General features: G+C 63.0%; 1 protein-coding gene across 1 annotated transcript; it reads right to left on the bottom strand.

Moving 5' to 3' along the window:
* Positions 1–6932: 6932 nt before the first annotated feature.
* On the bottom strand, positions 6933–13917 carry LOC139080969 (paraneoplastic antigen Ma6E-like). The gene is made up of 3 exons (XM_070604008.1): positions 13100–13917; positions 11446–11724; positions 6933–10965 (listed from the first exon to the last, which is right to left on the bottom strand). Exon 3 carries the CDS (start codon positions 10892–10894, stop codon positions 8276–8278), a length of 2619 nt encoding a protein of 872 aa, XP_070460109.1. The 5' UTR covers positions 10895–10965; positions 11446–11724; positions 13100–13917; the 3' UTR covers positions 6933–8275.
* Between the last annotated feature and the right edge of the window lie 421 nt (positions 13918–14338).

The following is a 14338-nucleotide window of genomic DNA, read 5'->3' as shown; positions in this document are numbered from 1 at the left end:
GTGCTCTTTTGATCTGGTCACATGCAATGATTACGTGGGAATGCGATCCAGGGTGACCTCGCCATAAGGATAGTCTGACTATCCTTAGTGGTACGGACAATAGAGGGTGTTCCACGTGGCTTCTCCCTGTGCCCTGGAGTCCTGGACTTGGGTGACGTTCCCTAATGTGGCATGGATGGGCTGTTAGGAGGTGTGCGTGGAAGTTCTTTCGCATGTGTGTGAGGAAATCCAGGAGGTCAGCTGTGGCTCCCAGTCTGCTTCTGTGTGTGCTGGGGCACGTGGACTTCGGAGCTGCTGTGGCCTCCAGTGTAAAGCAATCGCTCATTTTCAGATCGAGACAGACGTCCGGTACCGTCCCGCTCACCCTTTGAAGTGGACAACTGAGTGGCATTCGGCACACTCACAGTGTTGTGTGGTCATCACCTCGACCCCAGAACCTTTCCATCACCCAGAGGACACCCTCTACCCAGCCAGTAGTCACCCTCCCCCCACATCTCCCTCTGCCAGGCCTTGCCAACCACTAATCTGCTTTCATTCTCTAGAGATTTACCTATTCTGGACATTTAGTATGAATGGAATCACACAACATGTTGCATTTTCTGGCTTCTTTCATTTAGCTTGATATTTTCAAGTGTCGTCCATGCTGCAGCATGTGTCAGCGCTTCATTCTTTTTTATGGCTGAATAATGTTCCATTGTATGAACAGACCACATTTTATTTATCCATTCATCAGTCAATGAATATTTGGATTGTTTTCACTTTTCAGCTATTACGAATAATGTTGCTACAAACATTTCTGTGCAGGTTTTTGTGTGAACATATGTTTTCATTTCTCTTGGGTAGGTACCTAGGAGTGGAATTGCTGGGTCCTGTGGTAACACTAAGTTTAACCTTTTGAAGAACAGCCCAACTGTTTTCCAAAGTGGCTGTGCCATTTTATGTTCCCACCAGCAACGTTGAGGGGTCCAATATCTCCACTTCCTCGCCAACCTTGTTATTGTCCATCTTTTTGGTTCCAGCCATCCTGGTGGGTATGAAGGGCTATCTCACTGTGGTTTTAATCTACATTTCCCTGATGACTAATGATGCTGAGCAGCTTTAATCTTTAATCCACTGATAATGTAATTCCTGGAAAGGTAGGATTCTGTCTGCCATTCTTTTCTATGCGTCTGACATCATCCTTGTTCCCCTATGTCTCCATTGCGGCCTCTTTTGTGTTAAATAGATGCCTTCTAGCGTACCAGGTTAATCTCTTGGCATTTCTCTTACTATATTTTTAAGTAATTTGCTTAGTGGTTGTTCTGGGGAATACAGTCCACGTCCTCTGCCTTCCCGCCGGAGCGCTTCCCTCCCCTGGTCCCACTGCTAGCCCCGAGTCACCCAGCTGAGGGCTGCAGCAAAGGCAGAGAGACTGGAGAGAAGGGAGAGGACCGGACCCTGCGTGCAGAGTGAGGGTCCTGGAGGAAGCGTCGAGCCAAAGAGGCTGGAGAGGAAGAAGGGAGGGAGGAGAAAGCTAGGTCCGTGTTGGGAGGGAAGGGGGACCCTTCCTGCAAGTGGCAAGGGCTGCCTGGAGGAAGCCCCTAGGCCCAGATCACTTCTCCGTGGCCTTAGGGGGACACCTGTCCCTACTGCCCAATGGCCCCTGCACCCCTAGGTGCCCACAACAGAAGGGGGGCACTTGGGGCCTCTGTGGGGATGACGGCGACATGAGAGGGGAGCATCGGCCCAGGTTAGGGTGGGACTAGACAGACTCAGTGGGATGCTGCCCTCTCAGCGAGGGCGGTGTGAATGCTGCCCCCAGCCCTCCATACGTGAATAACAGGGAAACGGAAGACCCTTTCTCCCCACGTGCACGTGGTGGGCAGCGGGGTGTGCACCAAGTTGGGCCTGGGGATAGCACTCAGAGTCTAATGTCCCTCGGGAAATCCTGGAGAGAGGAGAGACAGGGACATGGCCTGAGGTGGCAAGCCCCAGCTGAGCCCCAGGAGGGGGAGGAGCCATCCTGGAGCCATGGATGCAGGGGCGAGGGCAGGGGGCAGAGGGCGCCTGTCCTGGGGGCTGTGCCGGACAAGGCTCAGGGCTCCCAACGACAAGCAATGTGCTTGGCTCTGGGTCTAGGAACCACGGTCCTGGGAACACCAAGTGCAGCCTAAGGGGACAGGAGCTCCTTGTTGCAAACTGCAGTGATGCTGCAGGCTGAGGGGGCAGGCAGGAGGCCCGAGGCTGTGGCCCACAGCGCGGCAGGGGTCACAGGGTCGGTCTGGAGCACACGTGTGAGCTGTGGCCCGGCCCTGCTCATCCCGAGGCCCTGCTGCCCATCTGGGGCCTTCCCCAGGCCTCCCCTAGGGACCATTCTGTCCTGGGAAGGACCCTGCGGGCTCTGGGATGAGAAGGTCAAAGGCGACCCCTCAGCCAAGCTCAGCCCTACCAGCCCCGCAGGAGCTCCTCACCTTTCTGCCCAGCCTCATCTTGCTCCTTCGCCCCGTGTCCCAGGGCCCCACCAACTGCGAGGCTGTGCCAGGCCCCATCAGTCTTGCTCCTTGGCCTCTATGAGGAGGCCTGACTCCCGAGTGGGGTGGGGGTGGAGGTGGGGGCCCGAGTCTTCCCCGATATGCACCCCCTGCCCACATCAGCCATCTGCCCTCCCCCCACCGTGTCCCATCTTGCCCTGGGCCTCCCCAGAGCCCTGGCGCTGGTCCCCGCATCTCGTGGCCTGAGGGCAGCCGCAGCACGAGACAGCAGGCCTGGGGCGGGGGGGGCCCGGGAGTGCCCCAAGGTCAGACGTGGCAGGGTTAGAGCCCACGTCTGCAGGCTCCCTCTCTGGCGTCTGGTGCACTTTCTGGAACAGGGGCTTGGCCAGGCGAGGTCAATGACCTGTTCCAGTCTCACCTCAGCCCCTCTGTCGCTCTCTCTTTTCCATTTTTGGCAGGACCTGGCCACCCTTGGTTGTCATCAAGCTTGGACCGGGGCTCCGTGTGTCCGTGGTTGGCTGAGAGTGACCCGGGCAGTGTGCACAGAGAAATGGCGCACATCGAGACATCCAGCGGGGCCCAGAGGACGCCAGAGAGACACCCCAACACCTGCCCCGGCAGAGGGCCGGCAACACGGCCGTGCCGGGATCAGATGGGAGCCAAAGGCCAGGGCCTCCTCCCCGGGGCTCTTCTGCCGCCGCCTCTAGGAGCGAGGGCTCTCGCAGATGACTCCAGACTGCACAAGAGGAGAGAAAAGCTGAGAACTCACAGCCATTGTGTCCCCGTGCACAGGCAGTTGCCATGAACGTGTGGCACGTGTCCAGCCAGGCTCGCTCTTGGAGGCTTTAAAAAGGCACTGATGTTGGTGAGATGCGGAAGCAACACATGTTCGCCCCTCGGAGAGAGCGTCCATCACCATTACCCACGCACCATGGGTCTTTCCTTGGGCTGTCTCCTGGGGCTGTCACCATTAATAATCTGCCGCGTCTCTCTCAGCTGTGTTTCTGGGACTGTCACTGCTAGCCACACACCTCGAGCGTCCTTTCCAGGCCTGGGTCGTGTGGTCAGTTGGCCTGGCCTGGAATCCCAGTGCCTCCACTGCAGAGCTGTGGTACTTTGGGTAAGTGCCTGAACCTTCCTGTGCCTGGCGTCCTCATCTGGAGAAGAGGGGTCATTACAGGACGCTCCTCCCCCCAGGGCTCCTCTGAGGACTCGTGGAGCGGGTGCAGGCCCCGTTGCTCAGCCCACTGCCTGGCACAAAATCAGTGCTCAGAGACAGAAGCTCTGAGGGAGAGGCTCACCCTTCTCCCAGGCTCCAAACCCCTTAGCACCTTTGGGGTACACAGCTGGTGGGTGTAGGGCCATTAGTCCCCGATTTCTGCTGTCCTTTGTTTGGCCAGGTGGGATCACGGCTCTCAGACTGCCAAGTGGGACGGGAAGCAAAGTGTGGGGGTGCCATGGAAAGCATTGCCTCGAACAGTGCCGAAGAGAGCACGGCGTGGGACGGCATGCAGCGTGGGGTCACTTTGTGCAGAGCCCAGGTGGGTGTGACCTGGAACACTTGGATCTGGGCTCAGGGAGATTAGGGCCAAGGCTTCGGCAGTACAACGTGCCCCGGAACAGGACCCCAGCTCCCAGAGTACTCCTTGGTAATCTGGGCTGGCTGTCAACCCTGCCGGTGAGAAGCTGCCCCAGCCCGCCTCTGGGATAGGAAAGCAATCTGCTTAGGGGGCTGATCTTTACTCTTTGTGATGGGGACCAGGGCTTCCAATGAGGTGTTAGGAAAACAGGGACCTATGGCTTTCTACCGTGAGAATGGGGGCCATGAGTTTGAGCCCAGGCGGACAGCTGGGGCTGAGAGCAGGGCAGCTGGAGGTGCTGGCGGCCAAACGCTCCCGGGAAGGACTCCCATGTGCAGAGTCTGCTGGCTCGGGAGGCAGGCCCTACTCCAGGCTCCATGAGGGGCTGTGGGGTCTAGAAGAGGATGGTGGCCTTGCGAGGGGCTGAACCCCAAATGACAGGGACTTCAGGTAGGGAAAATCTCAGAGGGCAAAGCGGGCTCCCGGGCATGGGGCCAGCCTGGCTGGGGAGGAACGCGGGCTGCACAGCTCTGGGGGCCCCCAGCAGCAAGAGACCTTGGCCCGTCCCCCAGTCCTGGGGAAGTGGCTGACAGTCACTTGGGCTTGGGACTCTGCCCTACCGGCCCTGGGCGAAGGACTCAGGGGCCTGGGGTAGGGGGTACCCGCTCAACATGCAAAGGAAAAACGGGGATGAGGGTGGGAAGACAAGTACGCACTCGTCTCTTTCCAAATCTCTCGCTGGGTGCGGGCAGAGGAGGAAAGGCTGGGAAGGGGTGGCCTCCAGGGGCCCCTCTCTTCTGTGCCAGCCCCAGAAGGAGGAGGGCTGATTCCCAGGGCCGGCCCTGCGGCAGCTCCCCTCCACGGGCGGGGCGGGGAAGCCGCTGTCCCACGCAGTCCAGGAAGGACTCCAACCCACCACCACCCGCCTCACGCACGCGCACACCCTCTCACACACGTCCAGTGACGCTCACTCCCACTCGCTCACACTCAGACACACTCACATGCTCTTACACTTGCACACTCCCACTCATTCACACACACATTCACTTGCACTCACACACACATTCAATGACACGAATGCACACTCTCACTCGCTCACACGCACACTCACACCTGCTTGGGGAACACGCCCACACAGGTACACTGCACGAGGGAGAGACAAGGGATCAGCCCCTCCCATCCCCTCTCCTCTTGTCCTGCCCCCAAATCCTGAGGGGCTGGCGGAAAGTGGCCAGTGGCCATGGCCCTGCCAAGACACGGGGGACAGACGACCTGGGATGGTGCCTTGCCTGAAGGAGGCAGGGAGAGCAGAGCCCACCTGGGAGCCCCCCGGATCCTGCAGTACCCCTTGATGGGACACGTGCAGGTGTCCCTATAACACGGAGCCAAGTCCACTGGGCCCAAGAGGCTGCAGGCATGGCCCTCATGATCTCCGTCCCGACAGCCCTCGCCGCCCCCTCTCCATTGCCCTGCGCGCCCAGCATCTCCAGGGGCCCCCGCCCCCCGTCCCTGCAGACCCGCTGTCTGCAGCTCTCGCCACACAGCTCAGGGCTCCCCACGTGCTCGGTTCCCACAGGCCGGTTGGACGGCCACAGCCCAGGCCTCAGCTCCCTGCAAGGTCCTCGCCCTGGCCCTCCCTGCTTTGGGAACTGTGTTCTTCTTCTGTACTGTGGGGGTGGTCAGAGACTCTGCCCCTTCAGAATGGCTGGAGGACGCCAGTGGGCACAGACTGGGCAGGCCCTCGAGGGCCCCTCACCATTTCTGGGACAACGGTACCATCCGTCCCCTCTCCTCTCCGCACCTTCGTTCCGTCTCCCGAAGACTCTGAATCAGCTCGGCGCCTGATGGCCGGCTGCCCTCAATTTGTGGTGGGCTCCCAGCCCCCTGAGGTGAGGGCAGAGCCCAGGCAGGTGGAGGCAGATGGCTCCTGGCTCCTGACACCTGACGACACCCTCTCTGAGCACTGCCCCTCCAGCCACGGCGCGCAGAGAGAGGGTCTCAAGGATCAGCAGCATCCTCCATCCTGGGTGGGTGCCCTCCTCAGGTGGCACCGAGGGCTCACTGGGCTGCAGGGACCCAGAGTCCACCTGCTCTGGGCAGGAAGGGGCCACTCCCCAGCTCCTGCCTGCAGCCTCCCACTCACACCCACTGCCTCCTGCCTGCTCCCAGGACACAGGACTGGTGCCCCTAGGAGTTGGCTGGGAGGGGAGTGGGACAGGAAGGCGGTGCCCCAGCCCCTCGAGGGGCCGCCCTGCCCAGGACTCAAGAGTGGAGGGTGGCTCTCCCTGCCTTTCCTCCCCCGACCCAGGGCATGAGGGCTGTGGAGCCCTCGCCCAGCCCGCCCTCCATCCCTCGGCCATGAAACACCGGCAGGTCCCCAAACGTCCCTCGGTGGCTAGACAGAGGCTGGCCACTTGGCTGGCAGGAGTGGGCTGAGCGGGTGGGCGGGCAACCACCCCCAGCCCAGAGTCCTGGGCCCAGCTCCTGGCAGGGGCATCTGACCTCAGGCCTGGGCCCTTCTGTGGCCCGCTGGTCTCTGGGATTGCACACGTGACCTCTCTGACCCGTCTGGGTGCCCTGAGCCCCTACAGCGGTGCCAGGGATCCTGGAGCCCTGGATCCTGCCTGTGGTTCCTCCCCCTCCCTTCAACGTCTAGCCCGCTTATTTCTGGGGACACCCCGAGTTTCCTGGGGACCCAACCAGCCACTGCCCATGCCCACAAGTTCCTGTCACTCAGCTCCGTCCAGCCCAGGGGACGACACAGCCCCTCCTGGCCCCTGTCCTGATCATACCCCAATGCAGGTGACAGGCCACTGTTGCCCCCACCCCCACCCCCAGCAGACCCTTCCCTCAGTTGCCCAAAGCAGAGAGGACACGCAGCTGAAACGGTCAATGAAATTTACTGAAGAGAACCACTTACTGAAACCATTGCAGAGAAGGGAATGACAACACGGAGAGGAACTTCTAACGGCCGCTACAGCCCACAGGTCTCGGGGACAGTCAGTCTCTAACGGGGTGCCTCAGCTGCCCCCCATGCTGAGGCCCTCCCACCACAGTCTCCCTTCCTGGGAGCCCCACGGTCAGCCTCTTGGCAGAACGATGGACACTGGCAATGTCTTCTCACTCCACGGCACCCCCTCCCCCTCTGGCTGACATTCTGGGGTGGGGCCCTGCCCTATGGGCCACATAGGACAGTCACAGGACGCTGGAAAATACAACAGGGGACACCACACCAAGCCCAGGAAACTGAGCCACAAGTAACAACAGGTTGGCACATGAGAGCACAGTCCCACTGGAGCCTCCCGCAGCCCCTCCATGTCCCTGCTCCAGTTCTTCCTTCCCGAGGTCCCGGGGTGAGCGCCGGCCACGCCCTCGTCTGTCCATCCTTCCAGGCATCTCCAGGGACTGGGCTCGGGGACTCTGGGGTGGGGTGGGGGCCACTGCTCAGATAAGCACACACCTCCACAGGAACAAGCAGCGGTTGGCCTAAATCTCCACCGAGAAGGCAGAGTTGAGCTCATGGCACCGGACGAGAGAGAGCAGAGCCCGGGCTGGCACTGAAGCTCACAGCACGTGCCAGGGCCGAGAGGGTGCTGCCTGCTAGGCCAGGACCCCACCCCGGGCTCACACACACCTAACGGCTCTGCACAGAGATGATGGCACGTGTGTGTGTATGTTTTGGGAGTGGATTACTTGACACGTGGGTAACTACAGGATCCACTGAGATACAAGCGGGCTTCCCAGAACAGGGAGGAGCCTGCCCCAGGTGACAGTGAACGGGGGTCCCCTTGTTGGGAGGCCCAGACAGCTGGCACCCTTGAGATGACCTCCTAACGTCTCCCAGGCCCGTGCAGGTGGCAGGCGTCCTCAGGTGCCCCTCACCCAGGCCGGGGCTGCCACTCGGGGGAGCCACCAGGCTGGCTGCCTGAGTTTGCAGGGCTTGGGATGGGGCTTGGGCTCGGTGTGGTGCTGCCTTGAGCGGGGCTACACCTCTCCCCTGCCCATTTGGGGTAACATATGTTCATCTTGGTCACTTGGAACGGCTGACGGTGCGGGTCATGGCCCCTTGGGGATCGTGAGGGGCCAGGGGCTTGGTTTGGGCTGGACGGGCCCCTCCCTCGGCCTGGTCCCCATGTGGGGTGAGGCGGCTACCCTGGCCTCGCCTCCCCCTGCCTCCAGGGCTCTGCTGCCTGGGAGGAGAGGGGGCCCCTGGGCCTTTTGAGCCTACTTGCCCGAGGAGGTCTCGGGGCGGCTCATCTCCTCAGCCCCGTCCTGGTTTCCTGGCTCCTCCTGGATGAGCCCCTCCTTGGGGGTCTGCTCGGCCTCCTGGTCTCCCACCTGGGCAAGGCCTTCCGGCTTACCGCCAGGACCTCCTGGGCCCGCCCCAGAAGCACTGACCATTTGAGCAGGGGTGGGGCCCCCGGGGGCCCCCGAGCGTCCTGCCTGACCTAGCCCCGCACGAGTAGGAACATTTTCACCTTCCCCAGTGGCAGAAGAGGACTTGGTGGTCTCCTCAGGGGCAGGGGCTGTCACGGCAGCATCACGGGTGTCAGGAGCTGCCTCATCGGCCTCTTCACGGGCCGGGGCAGCGTCAGCGGTGTCTTCACAGGTCAGGGTGGCCTGGGCAGCATCTTCACGAGCCCAGGCGGCCTGGGCAGCATCATGGGGGTCAGGAGCAGCCTCTCCAGGGTCGACTGTGACAGGAACTGCCCCATCGGCCACTTCACGTGCCGGGGCAGCCTCGGCTGTGTCTTGCTTGGAAAGGGCAGCCAGGGTGGTATCTTCCTTGGGTGGGGAAGGCTTGCTTTCTTCTGCAGTGACAGGGGTGCCCTCAGTGGTGACCTCATTGGCTGGGAGGCAATCTTCATGGGTCCGGGCAGCATCTTCACAGGCCAGGGCGGCCTGGGCGGCATCTTCACGGGCCGGGGCAGCATCTTCATGGGCCAGGGCACCCTGGCAGGTGGCTAGGTCTCCAACGTCCAGCTGGGCCCCTTCTTCCACGTGGAACTGCTCACTTCTAGCCGGAGCGGCCTCCCACGCCTCCGTCTCCCGAATGAGCTGCAGCATCCCCAGGAAGCCAGGCGGCCTCCTCTCCAGACGCATCCTCCTCAGCTTGTTCTCGAGCGTCTCGTTGGGCCGGGCCTGCATCAGCACCTGCCTGGCGCGCAGCTGGTCTGCGATGGCGGGCCGGATGGCCCCCTTCTCCAAGGCCGCCTGCAGCAGGCCTTCCAGGCGCATCACATAGGCAAAGAGAGCCTCCTGGGGCCTCTGCGCACAAGTCAGGAACTTCAGCCGTGCGGTCATCTGGGCGTCCTTGCTCCCGAACACCTGCACCAGCGCGGCCAGGCAGTCCTGCGCAGGGGTGTCGGGATTTTCCTCCAGGAGGCCACATATGAGATCCAGCGCGGGGCCACCCAAGCTCTCCACCAGTCTCCTCCTCCTCTCCCTCTCTGACATGTGGCGCCACAGGTACAGCGTGTCGTTGGCATGGTGCAGCCAGCTCTCAAAAGACTCTTCTCCACAGCCCGGCTCTTCCACCCCAGAAAACCTTCTCAGTGCCCGGTAGGCCATAGCATCGAGCAGAGGCTGCAAAGTCTGCCGCCAGTGCTGGCTCCGGGCTGCTGCCTCGTTGATGGCTCTTGCCACACCTGCAGCTCCTTCGTCACCTGGAGCCTCCGCCTCAGCTGTAGCTCCTGCCATGCTCACAGATCCTGCCACGCCTGCAACACCTGTGTCCCCTGCGGTTCCCTCTTCATCTGATGCTCCTGCTTCCTCTTCAGCTCCTGCCTCGCCCTCAGCTTCCTCCTCGCCCTCAGCTTCCTCCTCACCCTCAGCTTCCTCCTCGCCCTCAGCTTCCTCCTCACCCTCAGCTTCCTCCTCACCTGTGGCTTCTTCCTCACCCACAGCTCTTGCCACATCTCCAACTTCCTCCTCACCTGCAGCTCCCGCCTCACCTGCAGCTCCTGCCATGCTCACAGATGCGACCATGCCTGCAACTCCTGTGTCCCCTGCAGCTCCCTCTTCATCTGACGCTCCTGCTTCCTCTCCAGCTCCTGCCTCACCCTCAGCTTCCTCCTCACTCTCAGCTTCCTCCTCACCTGCGGCTTCTTCCTCACTGGGGGCTCCTGCCTCACCTGGGACTCCTGGGCCTCCAGCCTCACCTGTGGCTTCTTCCTCACCCACAGCTCTTGCCACATCTTCAGCTCCATCCTCACCGGCAGTTCCTGCCTCCTCTGGGGCCCCTGCCTCAGACACACCTGCAGCTCCTTCCTCACCTGGAGCCTCTGCCTCAGCTGCAGCTCCCGCCATGCTCACAGATGCTACCACGCCTGCAACTCCTGTGTCCCCTGCAGCTCCCTCTTCATCTGAGGATCCTGCTTCCTCTCCAGCTCCTGCCTCACCCTCAGCTCCCTCCTCCCCTGCGGCTGCCTCCTCAACTGCGGCTGCCTCCTCCCCTGCAGCTCTGGCCACACCTGCCCTGCCAGCCACTGCTTGCCTCTGGGGCTGTGCAGGGAAATTGGGTCTATCCCGTGACTCAGAATCAGGGCCCTGGGGCAGGAAGAACACATCCCAGAGTCCCCCCTTGCCTGGTATCTGTCGGGGGACCAAACTTCGATTTAAATACTCAGTGAACTCCACCAAAGCGACCCTGAACCCGAGCTCCTTTCTGAAGACGTTGCCCAGCACTCGGTACCTGCCCAGGGGCCACAGGGCAGCCCGCACGGCCTCCTGGAATTCCCGGTCCTCGCAGTCCTCCGGGATGCCCAGGATGAGCAGGGAGCGCTGTGCGTTTGCGCCACTCCACCTGCACCAGTCCTGCAGCATCACCAGTGGCATCACCATCACTGAGGACCTGAGGGCGGCCAGAAGGGACTGGACGGGCGTGCACGGACTCTCGCAGTGTGGGCCTCGGCCTGCGGGTGCAAAGGGGAGAGAGGCGTGTCTGTGCCACACAGCCCACCCCACCGCCCCAGCCAGAGCCCCGGGCCCCTCACGCTGGGGCCTGGAGCGCCTCCTCTCGCTGCTGGCTTCGTCGTTGGATCTTAGGAAACCTCTTCGATAAGAAACCACATTGCTTCACAAGATGGAAGGCTACCCACATTTTCTACCTCCTCTAGCCTCGGGGCTGGGGGGGGGGGGTCGCCTTGTTCCCCAGGGACTCTCACATTTTCCAATTTGGGGCATGAATTTCCCCAGGATCCTGCCTCCTTCTCTTCCACGTGCTCTGGCCTGCAGTGACAGCCCTCTTTCCTTCCTTCCCGGCAGGGTGACTCCTGTCCTCTCTTTGTTCGGGGTCACTCTAGGCTGGGCTCTGGCCCAGTCCCAGGCTGCCTGAGCAGAGCCCGCGGAGGGCCCGCCCTGTCCCTCCCTCTCCCCCGCTCTCTCTCACTGACCTCCCCTCCGGGCGCTCTGGTCTCTTCCGTAGGGCACGTTGGGCTCTCTCTGCTCTTCCCTTTCTAGCTTCCTTCAAGGGACGTCAGGGCCCCGAGTCCGTGTCCTCCTCCTGTTCTACGGCGCACACTTAGAGCTGTCCGTCTTCCTCGGATCGATCGCTTCCTGCGCTGCCTCCCACTACTTTGGGGAAGTTCTATTTTCCTATCACTCGGTTTGAAACGCTTCCTGAGTTCCTCTGATTTCCTCTGATTTCTTCTTCCACCTACAGGTTTGCAAATCTTTAGAGACATGTTAATCGTTGTTAACGTCAAACAAAATCCCCGGGCGACCAGGCAACTTATTCTGTCAAAGCGCAACCCTTTTAAACTTAGGGAGACGCTCCTAGGGCCCGAAGTATGGCGTCCCCCAGTGACCCCTGCGAAGGGCCTCTACTTTCCGCGGAGGCCAAGGCCCTGGCCCTCCACCGCGGCAATCTCTGTGCACCCTCCACTGAGGCGACCTGGAGCTTCTCAGACACCCGCTGCGGGGGGCAGAGCCCCTCCCCGGACCCTCCCCCACTCCACCGCCCAGGGCACCAGCCTCCCGCAGACCACTGCCTCCCCAGCGCCTCGCCCTCTCTGTGGCACCTGCACCCATGCTGCCAGGCCCTCCTCTCCCGCACCCCTCCTCAGCCAGTGGCCCCCCACCTTCCCGCCCATCCCCCTGCCCATGCCCGGGCGCATCCTCCCCAGACCCGAAAAGCGCCCTCCCCCCCAGCTGGGAGCGCTCCCCTCCAGCCCTGCGAGCAGGGCGCCCCCATGTGCTTGGACGTTATCCCGCCCATCCGGCTCCCCAAGCCCGGAGTGCTCCCCCTAGTGCCGGCAGTGGGAGCTCTGCCCTCCCGCCTCCCACCCCACAGATGCAGGGCTGCCAGCCTGCCCCCGTCCCCCCCACCCCCAGATGCAGGGCTGCCAGCCTGCCCCCGCGCTCCCCACCCACCCCCAGATGCAGGGCTGCCAGCCTGCCCCGGACCTCCCCCCCCACATGCAGGGCTGCCAGCCTGCCCCCGCCGCCCCCACCCACACATGCAGGGCTGCCAGCCTGCCCCCGTCCCCCTCACCCCCAGATGCAGGGCTGCCAGCCTGCCCCCACCCTCCCCACCCACCCACAGATGCAGGGCTGCCAGCCTGCCCCCGCCCCCCCCACCCACACATGCAGGGCTGCCAGCCTGCCCCCGCCCCCCCCACACCCACCCACAGAGGCAGGGCTGCCAGCCTGGCCCCGCCACCCCCCCCCCCCCCACAGCCAGCACCCCAGCGGGCCAGAGCGCACCGCTGCCCAGAGCATGGCCGCCCACCACTCCCGCACGCATGGCCGGCCTCGCCCTCGCCTCCTGCCCCAGGCGGACTCCCCTGGCGCCCCCACCCCAGCCGGCAGCGCCCCCGTGCCGGGCGCCCTCCTGTCCAGCCGCAGCCCCGGGAGCGCTCGCTTCCCATGCCCCCCCTAGAGTCACTAGCCCCCGCCCCCGCCCCCGCCTCCCCCCCTCCTGAGGCCCCTGGGAGCCCTGCCCTCAGCCCAAACCCCAGCTGGCTGCCCCCCACCCTCACCGGCTCCCGCTCGCTCACCCTCCCCTCGGACCCCCTCCCCCGCGAGCCCCCCGCCGACGTGGCTCACCTGCGCCGGCCCCGCGGGCGGCTCCCGGTCCCCTGGAAGGCCTGGCGGGCTCGCCTCAGGGTGGCTGTGTGGCCCCGGCTCACGCACTCTGCGCTCGGCCACGCCACCTCCCGCGCCTCCCAGAAGCCCCCGGGCGCAGGAGAGAAAGTTCTAGGTGGCTCAGGGCAGGGCGACGATTGGCTGCGAGGAGCACGTGAGCGACGCCGCGCGGCGAGGGCTTCACGGCGCTGTCGCAAGGCTCGCAGCCGCGGCTGCACAGCGCGGCTTCCGCCCCTGCCACCGCTGCACAGCGCGGCTTCCGCCCCTGCCGCCCGTGAAGCCGAGAGTCGGCCCGCCCGCAGAGCCCGCTGGGGCCCGTGGGGCCCACTGCCCGGTCGTCTGTGCCCTGCTGTGCTTGGTAGCGGCACGCAGACGGTCTACGTCCCTACTGACTTCTCCTCTCGGTGTCCCCATCCCGGGCGGGAGGGGTGACATCTCCATCGGCGGTGCTGGGAATGGCCGCCTCTCCCTCTGTCCCGTCACCCTCGGTTTCCTGGACAGCAAAGTTCTGTCCCTGGCCACAGACACTCCTGGGAACTAGCGCTGCGCGTCCCTCACTGCTGACCCTGCCATCGTTCTGACCTCCCATCCCAGGGACCTGCCTCTGCCTTTAACTCGGCTTGGTCCACTGTCAGCACGGTCGCTCCGACTTCCTTAGCTGCTCTTTCTGTGGGACAGCACTCGGAATCCTCTGACTATCCGCTCGCCTGAGGCTTTGCTGTCCAATCGCAGCGCCTGTGGGCAGCAAAAGCCTGGCTCTCGGCTTCATCCAGACAGTCTCTGCCTGTTAATCGCACGGTTTAACCCGTTTAACATCGAGTGTGGTTTCTCCTATGGCTGGATTTACTGTCCAGCCCTTTACCGGCTGCCTGAGTCTGCTGCAGATACTGAGGAAACAATACCAGAGACCGGGTGGCTTATAAACAGCAGACGTTCATTTCTCACAGTTCTGGAGGCTGAGAAGTCCAGAAGCGAGGTACCGGCAGATGCCGTGTCCGGCGAGGACCTGCCTCCTGCTTCACACACAGACCCTCCTCTCACCATGTCCTCGCTATGGCAGAAGCGGGTGAGGGAGCTCTCCGGGGTCTCTCTTACAAGGTCACTGATCCCGTTCATGGCGGCTCCCACCCCCATGAACCAATCACCTCCCAAAGGCTCCACCTCCAAATACCATGGCGTGGAGGGGGTCGATTACACAGG

This window comes from Equus przewalskii, chromosome X, assembly GCF_037783145.1.
Source record: "Equus przewalskii isolate Varuska chromosome X, EquPr2, whole genome shotgun sequence".
In the NCBI taxonomy this organism is placed as follows: Eukaryota; Metazoa; Chordata; class Mammalia; order Perissodactyla; family Equidae; genus Equus; species Equus przewalskii.
Note: the sequence above shows the minus strand (reverse complement) of the source record. Positions and strands in the feature narration are given on the sequence as shown.